The sequence below is a fragment of the Dysidea avara genome, chromosome 1 (assembly GCF_963678975.1).
Source record: "Dysidea avara chromosome 1, odDysAvar1.4, whole genome shotgun sequence".
Classification (NCBI taxonomy): domain Eukaryota; kingdom Metazoa; phylum Porifera; class Demospongiae; order Dictyoceratida; family Dysideidae; genus Dysidea; species Dysidea avara.
In genome coordinates, this window is record NC_089272.1 from 52018185 (window position 1) to 52035395 (window position 17211).

At 37.9% G+C, this 17211-nt stretch overlaps 1 protein-coding gene across 1 annotated transcript in view; it reads left to right on the plus strand.

Annotated features, from left to right (window-relative positions):
• The window catches only part of LOC136247371 (uncharacterized), a 43623-nt gene extending 27715 nt beyond the window's left edge, over positions 1 to 15908 (plus strand). The window contains exons 5-23 of the mRNA XM_066039029.1: positions 6015 to 6087; positions 6144 to 6226; positions 6280 to 6411; positions 6500 to 6578; positions 6646 to 6740; positions 6859 to 6997; positions 7059 to 7169; positions 8096 to 8248; positions 10495 to 10614; positions 10697 to 10792; positions 10885 to 11004; positions 11112 to 11216; positions 14624 to 14706; positions 14762 to 14828; positions 14959 to 15044; positions 15096 to 15192; positions 15249 to 15316; positions 15396 to 15539; positions 15740 to 15908. Coding sequence (XP_065895101.1) covers positions 6015 to 6087; positions 6144 to 6226; positions 6280 to 6411; positions 6500 to 6578; positions 6646 to 6740; positions 6859 to 6997; positions 7059 to 7169; positions 8096 to 8248; positions 10495 to 10614; positions 10697 to 10792; positions 10885 to 11004; positions 11112 to 11216; positions 14624 to 14706; positions 14762 to 14828; positions 14959 to 15044; positions 15096 to 15192; positions 15249 to 15316; positions 15396 to 15539; positions 15740 to 15802 — 1914 coding nt within the window. The 3' untranslated portion in view covers positions 15803 to 15908. The remainder of the gene's footprint in view (positions 1 to 6014; positions 6088 to 6143; positions 6227 to 6279; positions 6412 to 6499; positions 6579 to 6645; positions 6741 to 6858; positions 6998 to 7058; positions 7170 to 8095; positions 8249 to 10494; positions 10615 to 10696; positions 10793 to 10884; positions 11005 to 11111; positions 11217 to 14623; positions 14707 to 14761; positions 14829 to 14958; positions 15045 to 15095; positions 15193 to 15248; positions 15317 to 15395; positions 15540 to 15739) is intronic.
• Positions 15909 to 17211: the final 1303 nt, after the last annotated feature.

The window sequence follows — 17211 nt, forward strand, 5'->3', positions numbered from 1 at the left end:
AATACTTTTTACAAAAGGATCGAGATACTCTAAAAGAGCAGTCAGCCACTCTTATAGAACAGTCTCATAATATCATATTCTGTCTCTTAACTGCCAGTAGCTTGTTGATTTATTTGTAATAACAAGTGAAAAGTCTAAAAATAGCTATAGCCTTAGAGAGCAACTTAAAAAATTATGTTGGGTGGGAATCATGCTCCCAAAAAGTCACCGATTGATTGATTGATTAATTTATTATTTAAACTCGCAGTACCGGGCAAGGCCGTTCTTCCATACTGGAGTACACATAATACACAATACATAGTACACAGCAAACAAAACTATACTATGACAAACATAAATAAATAACTATTACAACTGTCACGGTATTAAATTACAAAAGAACAAACAATTCAAGACAAGTCATGTAGCTAGGTACTTGAGCAGACCATCATGAAAATTAGTAATGTCATCAAATAAATTAGGTGGCAGTGAATTCCACCACACTGTAGCCTGATACCGAAAGAGGTGCTGACTGAAGTTCTTTTTGAATCGAAAAATGTCTGCAAACCAAGGTGAACATCTAGTTCTGTAGGAATGTTTATGACCAAAGTCTATTGGTGGCTGAAGTAAGATACCTTCACCAAGATAGTGTTGACCAAACATGGTGAGAATAGTTCGATACTGTACAAACTCAGACATGGGAAGCCATCCGAGGTTTGCTCTATACTGTGACATCTATCACTGTCTGCATTTTATAGCTGTATATATGCTTCAAATTCCATGTGTGACTTTCATTGTTATAAGACTCTTTGACCTGCTCCACCAGTCCACCTCATGCTCTGCTACTCAATTGTTCTTACCACTAAATCAACATTTATCTTGGGTCTCATTTTGAGTTCTGTCCCCATGCACAGTCCCTGAAGTGATGCATGCTGATGTGAACACTATATTCTATAAGTCCAATCCATTAGTATTGTCAGACTCATTGTTGTCCTTCTCATGCTATGGCTTGTTCCACTGACTTAATGGTGGTAGCTATACTGTATTAATTAATTAATTAATTATTTTATTACTGTGTATAGGGCCTATAGGCCTCCCGGGGGTGCATGTATGCACAAAGTAGTTACATTACAAAAATTAAGAATTAAGATAACAGTCCTGTTATTCCTTGTTTGAAAAGATTGAGGCCTGAAACAATTACAACATCATCTGGTAAAGAGTGCTTGGAAGAAAAGAGTTTAAGTAGGCATTATTTCTTGTTGGTAACTGTAAGAATCTCTTTGAGTGTCCGCGTGTAGAGTAGTGTTTAATGCATTTGCCTGGCAACATCTTATTCTTTATGAAATCCATCCTGATGAATTGACATCATTAATGTGACCTAACTTTGGAAAACCAAACAGTAAAAATGAGTAGTGAATAGCTACCATGGCAAATAGTGAGCATCACTAAGAAGTTGTAGTAAAGTTCACTATTTGCCACAGTATTCACTACTCATGATTTTCTAGGTGCATGCATCCTTTTTCAATTTGGCTCAATGATCAATTTTTCTCTTTTGTAGCTAAAATATAAGGCACTGAATATTTATCTATATCTTGTGTTAAATATTAACTTGATACCTTGAAGCATTCCAGAGATATGGCCAATGTATATAGACAATGATACATGTTATTTATTTAAGAAAAAAGGACGAAGAACGTAACTATCAGAAATCTCTTTTATATAATTATTAGATAGTATAGGAATGGAAATTTGTCCTCAAAGTCATGGTACCTACACCAAGCCAAGATAGATCATTTTCAGTCATCGGTGTTGCAGAGCAAGAATTGTCCATCTTATATGTACTCATGCGTTAATAACATAATTGGAAGAATTGATACCATAAAAGCAGCATTGAATGATTCATTTACTTCAGACTCTCTTAATAAACATTTTAAAGCTGTAGCAGTGATGTGTCACTTCATCACATCAATCTGCTAGCTGACAACCTTGCAATACCTGCTACTTCATGTGACACTAATTCATCACTTTTGCTAAGATTTCTGAATCTTTGGTCCTGTCTCATCTGAACTCTCTGGATCCTAGGAAGTCAGATGGCTAGCACTTGTCTTAGGTTCCCGAAAGTTAAGTTTTGTACTTGTTAGCTAGCTATGTTCATTAACTTTGTCTGTATTGTATACTGTTCTGGCAAGGAAGAATGGTAGTTGCCAATTGTCAGAGACTCAGAGGGTAATTTATAAATCAATCAATCAAATCAGTCTGATAATTTAAGAACTTTTATTGCTAACTCACAAAGAAAGTTTTTTTCTGTACAAACTCCAAATTGTTATTGAATTTATAAACTGACAATAACTAACTGTGAAAGTTCACACACCGTCTGGATCTAGCAACTGTCTACACAACCAGAGCAACAATAACTTGGTAGAATAAAATCAGTGGAGCAGGTCAAAGAGTCTGGGTAAACTTATAGCAATGAAGGTCATACATGGAGTGAAGCAAACAACTACAAAAGGGAACACAATGATATGGGTGACATTCTGGGAGCATGATTCCCACCCAACAAGATTTTTTTTAGCACTAAGACTTTTCACCTTGTTATTAAAAATACATTAACAAGCTACTGGCAGTCAGTGGCAGTTAAGAGACAGAACATGAGACTGTTCCGGTTGACTGCTCTATTAGAGTATCTCGATCTTTTGTATAATATGTTCGTATAATATCTCATGTTTGAAAGGAGGGGAGACTACTTGCATGAGTCCTCTTCTGCATCAATAAACCATCTTTACTTTAGTGCAAAAATAACAGTTTCCTGTAGTATTGTGCACGTGATCTCCCAGCTCCCGGTCCCGGTTTTACCAAGAAATCTCCCGCTCCCGCTCCCCCTCCCCTCCCGGTTTTACCAATACCCAAGCATTAGCTAGCCAGTAGCAAGATTGCTAAGATAATCGTCGTCTCTGATATGAACGAGCAAGCTTCACCCGTGAACAGCTGCAGCGGCGGAGCAAGTAGTTGATATGAGGGGGGGCTGGGCTGACCCAGACTTATTTCTATAGTTTGGTAAGGCGAGACCAACAAAAAAAAAAAAAAAAAAAAAAAAAAAGGTCACAACCAACTAACAAGAGCTTTCCACCTCACCAGCTACCATTTTTAGCTGATAAACTACATAAAAATCCTTACATAGCTCGCTACACACTGACTACTTTATTAGAGTGACTGCTCTATTAGAGTATCTCGATCTTTATCACGGTTTTCAGCCCCATTCCAAGAAAGATAATTTCGGTGTGATATCATTCTGAGGGGGGGGGCTTCAGCCCCCTAGCCGCCGCCTATGCCCGTGAATAGTTGTTATCAAGGTTGCTATTTACTGTAAACTACAGTTACTGCATGTAGTTAAAATGGCTTTGCAAGGCTATAGCTATAGCTAGATACGCGTACGCCCAGTACGCTGGAGAGTGACCAGACCAATGCGAAGCTACAATCATCCGGGCACGACAGAGCTGGCAAAATGCTCGTGGGCTGGCACACAGACTATTTCTAGTCTGGTCCGTAAAATAAACTTGAACGTATTAAACACTTGGCTTGCTAAACAGGAACTTCCGGTCCGACGGTCCGGTCCGGTCCGTAAAATAGACATTCCCCTTTTTTTTATTCATAAAAATCGATCGAGTAATTGTGACACAGGTTGGGTTTTGTGTCATATCTCGATGGTCTTTAACTGGATTCATTTCAAACCACAAAAAGGCACTCCTACGATAGTCACTCCATCTACATACCAATTTTCAGCTCATTCCTTCACGGGGTTTACCCTGTGGGCGTGACAGACCTTCGACCTTATTTTACGCAAATAATCGGTCACAACTCCGTGAATGTCCATCGGATTCCTACCAAACTTTGAACTGAGATTCGCCTTAATGAGCCCTTTAAGCGAGCCTTTAAGCGTGCCAAATTTCAGCCGATTGGAGCACGCATTCGTGTTTTACAGCGGATTTTGCGAAGTGTGCGAAAAGAAGAAAACAATGAAGAAAAAAAAACCCTAACTTTGGCCGCTCGTATCTCGGAAATGGCTGGAGCGATTTTCTTCAAATTTGGAATGTGGACTACCGTGTGTCTATTTATTTATTTATATTATCTAATTCATCCAAATAGGAAGGGGTGGCACCAAAAGGCTAGGCCTGCACGAGGGTGCTTCCCCAAAATATTACACACATACGTATACATATAAGTTACTATAGCATACAAAAAAATATATAACTGCACAGGGAACTGACATGTACAAAAAGCAAGAAAACGCAACACACAAGACAAACTAACAGATTACAAAAGTAGTGCTTTACAGCATGACGAAAAGCTGTACGATTTGACGACGATAAAATGTCAAAAGGAATATTGTTCCATATAAATGGTGTATTGCCAAAAAAAGAATACCGGAGGGCATTGATGATAGACTGCACTGTCTTGATTCAGTGACTGTTCTATTAGAGTTTCTGACTGCTCTATTAGAACATCTCAATCTTTTGTGTAATATGCAGATTTTCCTACTGTTAAAGCTTTATAATCACTTCAAAATACTGGCATAATTCCTGATTCCCACACATACCTATTATACCAGCATAATCGCCGCATCCCTAAACTACACACACACAGAGGTATGCACACACACACGCCACACGCACGCACGCACACATACACACACACCACATGCACACACACCGCGCGCGCACACACACTCACACGCACACACACACACACACACACACACACACACACACACACACACACACACACACACACACACACACACACACACACACACTAGACTTGCACTTCGAGGCTGGCAAAAGCATCAAGCATTATGCCAGCATAATAGGACGGTTTTCAAGAATTTTAATTAAAACTTGCAATGTGCGCACCAAAAATACTGCACAACATGAACACACTGCACATTATTACCCCATTTTATATCAAAAACCTTGCAGTTTTATTATTTTTTACTATTTCTTGACTTGACTGATTATTCACACTTTATGGAAATAAGATCAAGATACTCTAATAGAGCTGTCACTTACTCTAATGAAACAGTCAGGATATACTCTAATAAAACAGTCAGCTCTCGAGCATAATCTTGATTTTGAGAGCATAATTTCGAGTATAATAGGCTGGATTTTTGAGCACTGCTTAAAAGCATAATAGGTAATTTTCAAAGCATAATTGGCTCAAGCCTATACACACACATGCACACACAAACACGCGTGCGCACACACACAAATGCGCGTGCGCACACACACAAACGCGCGTGCGCACACACACAAACGCGCGTGCGCACATAAACACACACTGACACATATTTACACATGTGCGTACACATACGCACACACACACACACGCAAGTCCTGTTGATAAGCTGCCATGCTTGTCTAAAAAGGGACAGGAAAAACAACCACATCAACATCCAGCTAGTAAGTTACACCGCCAATCCTAGCTCCCTTGCTCTTAAACCACCTCAGACATAATTGTCTCCAAATCTCCCCACCTTTTCTTCACTTCTGTCACAGTGATACGTTCAGACTACTGCTGTCTGTTGGGGATGCCCAGAATCATCCCAATACATCTATGATGGAAGGAGTTCAATTTTCTATTGTCACACACACACACACACACACACACACACACACACACACACACACACACACACACACACACACACACACACACACACACACACACACACACACACACTGCACTTTACACACTGAACATATACATTACACTACGTACACTACAACATATACACTGCATCACATACACTACACTGCACATGCACAACATACACACATATTCTTAGTACAAAAGTGGTAACTGACTTGTCACGATGGGCGCATCTCAACACATGATATGTCACATGATGAACAGTGACATATCCTGGATGTCACCTTCTGACTACCAGTCATGTATTTTTTCTGTTTACATCACAAAACAAGTTAATCTTGTGTATACTCAATGAAGGTTGTGTTTACTATAAACTGTTCTCTTGTTTTCAGGGATGCCTACAAGACCTGGTGATATCATTTAGGAAAAGTGATATTCGAAGGTTGTGCCCGTTAGCTCCTACTGGTAAGCATACATGAGTAGTGATAGTTATTGGATGTCATTTGTATGTCATTCTATAGATTGTGAGTACACTGCTTCTTACGAAGCTCTAAATGACACAGCTCACACGCTGATGGCTACTAATACTGAACTTACGGCAGAGGTAAATGTTTAAAGCAATTCACAAGAGTACTGGTTATGTTATTGTCTGTGTAGGTTGCTGAGTTGAAGCAAAACTTGTCCATGATGAAACTAATGACCAAACCATTTAAATGTATCATTGATGACAAACAATATGATTTTGAGGAGTTCTTCTGGAGAGAAGATGGAAGACTTTGCATATGCATCGTGAGTATATATATTAAAGCATATGGCTAATAACAGATAACCCTATTTCTTGCCAGCATGTATTAATACTAACAACTGTGTTTTTTAGACTGGTCCCATTCCGAGATGTATTGTCCCAAGCAGCTTTAAAAAAATGGGTAGAGCTGTAAAAACAAGATCGGAACAAAGTAAGTACCTGTATTTCTAAGCAGAAGGTGCAATTTACTGTTCTTCTTTTTGTGCTAAATATTGTAGCTTGTGAAATTAATGGGGAAGATATATTGGCTGATCATTACCACACTAAGAGAGAAGATGGCAAATGCACTTTGACAAGATGCCATGTATCACATGTAGGTAATCTGTTAACATGCTTATACAGTCTTGTAGACATTGTCAAATGGCCATCTGTATTAAATTTTTTGTAGTGATAAAATGTTTAACATAATATAGTGTTGATTTTCTTTGTAGCCAATTTTGGGTCGATACATTAAAAGAGCAGAGACACCTAAGCAATACATGTGTACTGATAGACTGAAAAACTGTTCTGAAGCTAAAAAATGGACCGTAGAAGAGAAAGTTACCTCACGTTGTTGTGGATTTTGTACTGGTAAGTAACTTAAAAGTTGTTGTTTTTAAAATAGCAGCTTTGAAAATTATTCTTCCTTTAGTTTGTCAAATGCAGAGTGACTGTCTAGAACATGCAGAATGCATACCGAAAGGTGATGATTACACTTGCAAGTGTAAGAAAGGTTTTGTTGAGGATGAAGGCAAATGTAAAGGTAAGATTAGGTAGGGTCAAACCACTGGACTGGAATACTGGAATGGACTACTGGACTGACATTGTTTTGGTTTTACACATTTTTAAGGGTGGGGTTACTGTACATTTGGGTGACTTGTGACAACATTTCAGCCTGAGTGGTGAATATTTTCCTAAAAAGTAGCTGTGATAAGCCAAATGGGTTCAGTTAAATGTATTCTATTCACTGCTTGACAGTATCCACTCTACTGTATAGACTGACATGTGTGTATGCCCAAACATGTTTCTCTCACTGTTAGGCACATGTGATTATTGTGTGATACAATTTTATATGGTGTGTATGAACACACAAACTAGATCCCATCGCATAACTGGTTATATTTCATTATTGGAATGAAATGTCTGCATTCTGTTAATTGTATTACAATGCCATTTAGCTGTTAGTAGGAGTAGAAAATTGCATGGTCATAGCACAATGGCATACAGTGTGTACAAGTTTTAAAGTAGGTTAATTTAATGTACCCCCATTACACACAGGGACTCCAGTGACTAGTCACCAGTTCATATGAAGTTGTATCGCAATAATCATGTGTGCCTAAGAGTGAGAGAAACATTTTTGGGTATACCTACAAGTCAGTATCTGCTATACAGTAGAGTAGATACTGTCAAGTAGTAAATAGAATACATTTAATTGAATCCATTTGGCTTATTACAGCTACTTTTTAGGACCATATTCAACACTCAGTGCTGAAATGAAGTAACCCAAATGTACAGTAACCCCACAACCCTTAAAAATGTACATGTGTAAAACCAATAACATGTCAGTCCAGTAGTCCATTCTAGTATTCCAGTCCAGTAGTCCGGTCCAGTGATTAGACACTACCGGTAAGATTATTACTAGTTATTGTTTTGTTGAAAAGATTGTCACATAATTCTTAATCTCTTTAGATCTTGATGAGTGCAGTAATGGACACATTGACAAATATGGACATTACTGTCCCTCTGATGCAAGATGTATTAACACTCAGGGTGGATTTACATGCCAGTGTCCTGTGGGGTTTAACTTTACTGATCGAGGAGACTTCTCATCAACTTGTACAAGTACAAATTGTAGTGTATAGTAGAGCAGCTAAGGAACAAATTTTGATGAAATCGTTCACTTTGTGATAAAAGCACCAAATTTTCTGGCCTACTTTATTCCACGGACTGGACTCGCGGACTGAGCTGGAAACAGCTTTTAAACAATAATCCGAGCATTATCCATCTCTTGCAACACTGGAGACACTACTATCGAGCTACAACTACTGGTACTGCTCTTCCTTACAAGTCATGATACTACCGCATGCACTAATTAATTAAAATACACTTACGATATATGTGTACCTTGATGTGTACTAGCAGTGATACAGTGTGATAGAGGCTATTCTTATAGCATAGATGTTTTCCTTCGTTGCTTTAGCACTAGTGTTACAGCTGTAGCGATGAGCCAGTACTTTTTCTTAGGTAGAACTCGCTCATCACAACAGCCCTAATGCTATAGTGTTAAGTGTTGAAGCAACAAAGGAAAACATATGCACTACAACAATAACCTCTGTCATGCTTTATCACTGCAAGTACACGTGTATTGTAAGTGTATTCTAATTAATTAGTACATGCGCTAGTGTGATTATGTCTTGTAAGGAAGAGCAGTACTAGCAGTTGTAGCTCGATAGTAAGTGTCTCCAGTGTTGCAAGAGATGGATAATGCCTGGATTACTGTTTAAAAGCTGCTTCCAGCTCAGTCCGGGAGTCCAGTCCGTGGAATAGAGTAGGCAAAATTTTCTGTGGAAGTTGATAAGGTATCCCAGGGAGAAATCAGTTGCAAGACTGCAAGTGACTTGCAAGAAACTTGCAAGAAAAGGGACATTTTCTGTGCAAGAATCTTGCACTGTAACTTTCTTGCAAGAATATTGCAAATTACTTGCAAGGCAATTAAACTTGCATTGCTTGCAAGAATCTTGCAAGAAAGTACATTTTCCATGTAATAATCTTGCTTGAAAACTTGCAAGTCTTGCACATGATTTCTCCCTGGAATACTAAATCATTTGAGATACGGTGCCACGTCAAAATCATTGCCTTAGGGCATGTTTTGTAACTTTTAACTAGGTTATAAGCCCATTTCTAGCTGGTCAGGAAACCATACAAGTGCATTCAATATCTTTGTTTTTAATTAAATAGCATGAATGTATCTCAAATTGACAGGTATAATCAGAAAATCTTTCAAAATGTGGTAAAATAACCTGTTTTTAAACACTTCTAATAGAGCAAATATTTCAGTGTTAAAGTACAGGTACAATCCAATAGAAATAATGTACCACACATCTATGGCTTCATATACGTGACCGGGCCTGCGAAAACAGGGAATGTGGGCATAAACTACACCCCATCACTCTACAGGTTATACGTATCTCAGTATTGAAACAGAATATCTGCATTCTGTAACTTGCATCATAAAGCCAATTAAATGCTTACCAAGAGCTAAAAATTGCATTGTAATAACATAATGGTATAAAAAGTTATGAGTAATGGAAGTTTGAAAAAGTAGGTGGCAAAAGTCATGTGCCCACATGCCCTATATTCGCAGGCCTGGTCACATACCGTCATTACCATGACCCTCCGTGCTTCTTAACATGGCAAGCTGGATAGGCACCTCCTTTGATCAGCTTTTAGATATGACCATCCCTTGCTTGTCTATCCTGATGCAAAGTTTCAACTACTATTGAGCCAGCTCTGAGCACTTTTATGGCTTCACAGTACATTTTCTATTGATTTTACTTTTCGGGTTCTTTGAGCGTAATATGATTAGTAATTTTAATGGCACCGTATCTACTATGAAATAGTATGAATTAAGCAAATGTTGTACCAAATTTGGTGTTTTTATCAAAAAATGAACAATGTTTTTACTTAGCCGCTCTACTAGTATTGTGTTACTATCATATTATTGTTACTATCTCAATGTCTTGATATGTATCATTGTTACTATCTTGATGTCTCGATATCTATCATTGTTACTATCTTGATGTCTTGATATGTATCATTGTTACTATCTTGATGTCTTGATATGTATCATTGTTACTATCTTGATGTCTCGATATCTATCATTGTTACTATCTTGATGTCTTGATATGTATCATTGTTACTATCTTGATGTCTCGATATCTATCATTGTTACTATCTTGATGTCTTGATATGTATCATTGTTACTATCTTGATGTCTCGATATCTATCATTGTTACTATCTTGATGTCTTGATATGTATCATTGTTACTATCTTGACGTCATGACTTTTCATGTCTTTTCCGCTATAGATATCATTGAATGTGAAGATGACTCTGTCTGTCCTAACAATTTGCTGTGCAAAGATCTTCATGGTTCATATGAGTGCACCTGTGAAACTGGTAACATCAGAGCAGGAGAAGGTTGTATGCGTAAGTATATTACACTCTTCTGCTGTGTAGTAACATTGTATCTGACCAGGAAAGTTTTAAAGAGTTTTCTTTCTACCTGTAGCTCATTGTAATCCACCATGTCATTCAGCAGGAACTTGTGCAGCTAATAACACGTGTATGTGTCCTGGAGGACTTACTGGAAGATACTGTGAGAGTGGTATGTTATAATTATGATATCAGATAGTTGTGGGTCACTGTGTTATTGTATATAGGTCGTTGAGTTGTAGCTCCTCTATGTTGTCACTGTAGATATCAATGAGTGTGATGGTAACCATGGGTGTAGTGAACATGCCACTTGTATCAACTTTCATGGTGGATATTTCTGTGTTTGTAAAGATGGCTACCGTGGCAATGGAAGAACTTGTACTGGTAAGTGCACTCTGTTGTGGTATTTTCACAAACAACAAACCGAATGGCAACTTTTTATATAACATGTACCTTAAAGTATTGACATTTTATTGTTGTAACTCCTACAGACATCAACGAATGCAACGAAGGAACTTATGATTGTCCACGCACAACAACTTGTAAGAACACAAATGGTAGTTACAAGTGTCGGTGCGCAAGTGGAGACTGCAGAGGTATGTGGTGTGCTCATTGTACCAGATATGCCATCAGAGGCGACTCTACGGGGGGGCACAGGCCCCCCTTGTTCAAATGTAGCACTTCATATAATACAGCTAACTAACACTCACTGATAGGCTACCACATTATTTAAAGTTTGTAAACATCTAATCATATCTTCATGATGTGCGTACATTGATATCTCAGGGGCGGATCCAGGGGGGTTCAAAGGGTTCCATGGAACCCCCCTTTTGTGTCAGCTTCAGTGAAGCAGAATCGAAACTCTCTAATAGAGCAGTCACCCTAATAGAACATTCACTATAAAAAATATAGAAATCAAGCTTGAATAATGCAACTTACTGACCTGTATCGGTACTAAATTGAGCTGAACAGATGAGGAAGGGTACTTAAAATTGCTGAGACCTTTTTTTTTTTTGGTCTCAGCTTTAGAAATTGTGAAGTATAGTCAGCAAAACTAAAGTGGAACTCCCCTTTTTGAAAGTCTGGATCCGCCCCTGTATCTTACCTTTGAACTTGCTGAAAACTGGCGCCATACGTATCATTCTAAATAATGCTCACCCACGTGTACAAATATTACATTTTGATAGTGGGTTTTTATTTTGTTTAACTATTAATTTTTGATTGTTCTCGGGTGTTCTAGTGTCTAGTGTGTATATACTATTGATGAGTCAGTTGAGCATTTTAAAATATGTTTCTAGTAGTTGTGACTTGAATGAAGGTGAGTCAGGTACATCAGAATCAGATACAGAGAGTTATCCTGAGTCATCATGTGGACAAACTAGTGTACTGTCATCTGATTCACCTTGTTGTTCTCAGTCTATTGCAAATGCAGAAACAAATAATGATTTAAACGATCCTTCTTTACCTCTGCCAAGTAATGAGACTGAAAGAAATGCACGTATCAGGAAAGGCCCTTACCAACCTCGACTGAATAATTACACTGTAACAAGACACAATGGAAAGGCAAGAAGTTTCTGTCAACGATGGTATGATTTTTATAACTGGTTGGAATATTCTCCTATCACCAACAAAATGTATTGCTTTTTTTGCCGTATATTTGCTCACAAAGTAATGGGCCCTAGTAATACAGGCACAATCGATCCAGCATTTGCAACAAATGGGACTCGAGCTCAACGATGAAAAAAAGCTAGAAGTGCTCTATCAAAGCACCAAAGTTGTTTTGTGCACAAACAATCTGCTTTGTTCCACGCCGATTTTCTAAAATGTATTCCAATTAACCTTCAGTTGGATAAAGCTGCTACAGAAAAGTTTATAGGCTGGAAAAGCAGCAGGAATGTAATAGAAACATTTTGTATCGTATAATAGATGTTGTGTTGCTTTTAGCAAAAACAGGTCATCCTTACGTGGCCATCGGGAACACAGTGACTCAAACAATAAAGGATTGTTTTTAGAAGTTACAGAACTGCTAGCAAAATATGATATCGTTTTAAAGAACCATTTTGAGAAAGGCCCACGGAATGCTATGTATACATCCATGATGATTCAAAATGACTTAATAGCTGCAATTTATGAAAACATGATCGCTCTTATTAAGGAAGAATTATCTGCAGCTAATTGCTTTAGTGTTATGATGGATGAGTCTAGTGATCTGAGTCATAAAGAACAGGTATCAGTTGTTGTAAGGTATGTAGATAAGGATTACATAATTCAGGAACGTTTAGTTGACATTGAACATACTGATAGCACAGACTCTGAAACTCTGTTTCAAATTTTACTAAAAAGCCTTTCTAAAGTTGGTTTAAACATTGACAAATTAATAGGCCAATGCTACGATGGAGCAAGCAACATGCGTGGTGTAAATGCTGGAGTGCAGGTCAAAGTTAAAGCTGCTCAACCTAAAGCTATTTATAGTCACTGTTATGCCCACTGTGTTAATCTGGTACTTGTGGAAGCTGCATCCACTAATCAGTATACCAGAAATTTTTTTGGTGTGTTGCAAAATCTTTACAATTTCCTTGAAGCTAGTCCACATAGACACAGTAAACTTGAATCACTGATGCTTGAGTTAAAATCTAAACCACGGATTAAAAGTCTCAAAAAATTATCAGACACAAGGTGGGCTTGTAGGAGTGATGCTATTCAAGCTGTATATGAAAACTTTACAGCTATTAAAAAGGCATTAGAAGAAATTGAGGAGCAAAGCTCAGATGGCCGAGTTGCTGCAGATGCTGGCGGACTTGTGTTTTCAATAATGAAGTTTGAGTTTTGCATATGCCTTGTAGTTTTAAAGGATATTCTTTTCAAATGCCGCACTGTTAGTGATTATCTTCAAAGAGAAGATATTGATATAGTCAGTGCTTTACAAGTTGTAGATACAACAGTCAAAACCATAAAAGAAATGCGAAATGAAGCTAAGTTCAAGTTATTCTACGATGAAACTACTGAATTTGCTGACAATGTCGGAATAGAGATTTCTGAGCCTAGAGCAAGAAAAATTAGTCATCGTTTAGATGCAAATTGGTCTGTGGAGCATACACCTGCCACTTATCAAGACAGGCTGCGTGTTTGTTTCTTTTATGAAGTCTTAGATATAATTTTAAATGAATTTCAGTCAAGGTTTAATCAAGAATCAAGAATTTACTTGTCATTGTTGGGGGATTTACAAAAACGAAAGCTTTCATCGGATTCTCTATTTGCTGAAATATCAGCTCATTTTTCATTGGATCTAGCTTCCTTAAAATATGAAAGCTCACTTTTTGTTAATGATTGTGCTATTGATGCCACAAAACCTTACAAAATGCTTAAACAGTTAGCAGAGCATAACAGAACAAATGTCTATATAGAACTAACGTCTTTGTTAGTTAAACTGTGCACTATACCCTTTACAAGTGCTTCCTGTGAAAGAGTCTTTTCCAAACTTGTGCTATTTAAATCTAAACTCAGAACTACCATGTGTCAAGAGCGGTTAGTGGGTCTCATGCTGCCTTTTGTTGAACAAGACATTGCTGAGAAACTGAGTCCTCCAAATATTTTACAACAATTTGCAGGGAGTGGAAATCGAAGACTTGATTTTGGTTTTTAATTGTTAGTTACACTTTGTATATTTTTATATTTTTACGTGGACATGCAGAATGCCATTCACATTACCTATAAGGTTCACCTCAATCACTTGGTTATGTACTATAATAGTCTAATGTAAGGATGCAAATACAGTAAAGAACTAGTATCTGAGGTTCGTATATATAGCTATGTACATATAGTGACCATTTCTATGACTGACTTTAAAAAATGCATCCTTCTAAAGTAAATGTTTCAAAATTTCCTGCCACCAGACCCCTAGCAGGAGCATACATCAATTAAGGTGAGCATGTGCCCCCCCCCCCCCCTGTTTGACAACTCTAGAATCGCCAGTGTATGCCATCATGTTTATTTGTTTAAACAGGTGGTTGTGTCCATAATGAAGCATTTCCAAATAATGGATTCTTCTACAGAGGACATCACAATTGCCGAAAATGTACTTGCCTTGTAAGTAGCATGAATAGTGACTTGTTAAGTTACAATAAGTGTACTTTGTATACAGAATGGAGAATGGGATGGCTGTCCTTGCCAATGTGACACAAACTCTTGTTGTAAAAGTTGCAGAAAAGGTATTAATGGTACAATACTTACACAGTACACAATATAGTTTATATCATACAACAATATAATTATTTCAACACTCTGTACACATCTAATAGTTATTGTTTGTAACATTACAGTATTTTCTTCATGCAGTAGGTTCTTGTCAAATTGGTGGTCAGGAATTCAATCACAACAAAGACTTCATTCACCCTAATGACTCATGTAAAACTTGTACATGCAAGGTAAATATACAAGGGAGAAGATAAGTGGTCTACTACTGACTTCATTATTAGAACGGTAAGATACAATGTACAGGCGAAGGACTTGGGTTTAATTGTCCTAAGGAACTGCTGATAAGTACAGGAAAGGGCAAATGCCCACAATGTGAAGGTATGGGTGTTTGGGTTGTTGTTGATATCTACTGAATGTTCGTCATATTCCTATAGTGGAAGAGTGTACAGAAGATAATGACAGAGCTGTTCATAACAACAGTTGTACTGAATGCATCTGTGAGGTAGGTGGTACTATTGTATGGTATTGAATATCTGTATGTTCAAATACTGTCCACATTTTATAATATTTTTACTACTCAGAACAACGAATGGACCTGTCATAAGAAAGAAGTACTGTGCTCACCAGTGACATGTAAATCTACTATAATTGTGGGATGCTGTGAAGTGTGTGATGGGTCTCAAACAAGCACAAGGATACTCTCTAGTAGTAGCCAACCAGCAATCGTAAGTGCTTGAAATGTTATACACCATTAGAAGACACAGTGGGACACCTCAATAATCAAGTCACTTTTCAACAGCGCTGTTTATTAAGTGTTTATGTTTAGATGCTAGTGACCAGAGCTTGGGAGGTGTCTATTGTGCATGTGTATGGAATATATGTACTGTGTGTGCACAACCATGCTGTTTTAGCAATATTTTATTAGGTAACTACAAATCCTGTCACTGCGACTTCAACACAACCTGGCGATGATGATGGGTATTGCTAACTGTCCTGCATATATGTACATTTCAACTCTTGTGTAAATATGGTTTAATTATTGTTGTTATTTCATTGTATACTCATGAACCTCTGCTATAGTTTTAATGACTTGTTTTACCTGATTTACTTGTAATGTTATACTAAGGTTATTTTGTAGGTACTCTATACATGTGACCCAGTCTGGGAAAACCGGCTATCGCCTATTTAAAAGTATTGAGAAATGCCGGTTTTAATTATTTAGTGTATTGTACCTTTCCAATGGTTGAAGCTATGCGTACCAAATTTTCACATGTTTTACACCAATTTCTTACCTTCCTGAGCATCAACAAGTAGCCAGCAGCTAAGTTTCCTGCCATTTTAGGGTTTTAAACTGTATCAGGCGAGCTCCAAAAAGGGAGGGAGGCGGGGACCCAGAAGGAGAGCAAGAGGCTGTTTAAATAATTGAAAAGGAAGGCATAGGATGAATTAGGTCAAGTTACTGTATGGGCCATTCAGGTCTCAACAGTGGCTTAAATGAAAGGCAACTCACAGTACACGTCTTTATTCAACACCAAGGAGCTTTACAGCCACATACAGCCATCCCCATGCTGACTAGAGCTCCATTAAGGCCCCACACTGCATGTACAGATTGCCGGCTTGGGAAAAGCACTCAAGTCTAGCTAATTTTGATTGTAAAACTCGAATCTGCTGACATGGGCGATAAGACCGGTTTTCCCAGATCCAATCACATATGAACACAGTTACTTGTTTTTGACCAGTTTTATGAATGGATGATTTTAAAAAGTATATACTTCAGGGGCGTAGGCAGGATTTCCAAAAGGGGGGTTCTGCCCTAAGTATAGAATCTCCACAGCGGGGGTCTGGGGCCGTGTACACGTGTACACGTGTAAACATGTGTATTCTTATAAATTCATTCGCAATAGCGAGTAGAGGTACTTGAATTCCTCTGCCTGAAGACCTGTAGCTACCCATTTCAGTGGATTTGTGTAATTTAATTCAGTTCTAGTTAACCAGTATCACGATTAAAAAAAAACTTAACTCTGAAAAGGGGGTTTGTCCGAACCCCTTGAACCCCCCCTGGCTACGCCCCTGTACTTATTGAGTCATATGCATCTATCTACCATTGTGAAGGTAATGAGAATATTATTTCAAGTCAGAGGGGGTTGGACGCACTTTAAGTGCCACTAAAACAAATTACACAAATTTCATTTTTTTGAGGAGGTTAATACATCATGATCTCATTGAATCATCTCGTTTTGGTTAATAGAATACATACGTGAAGACTGGTGAAGTAGTGTACACCAAACTGTAACTTATTAATTTCACCCATAATTCAAGCACTGATTACAAAACAAAGTACCTTGCCTTAAAGCTTACATGAAGGACAATCCAAAATTATCTAACGATCACCAAGCG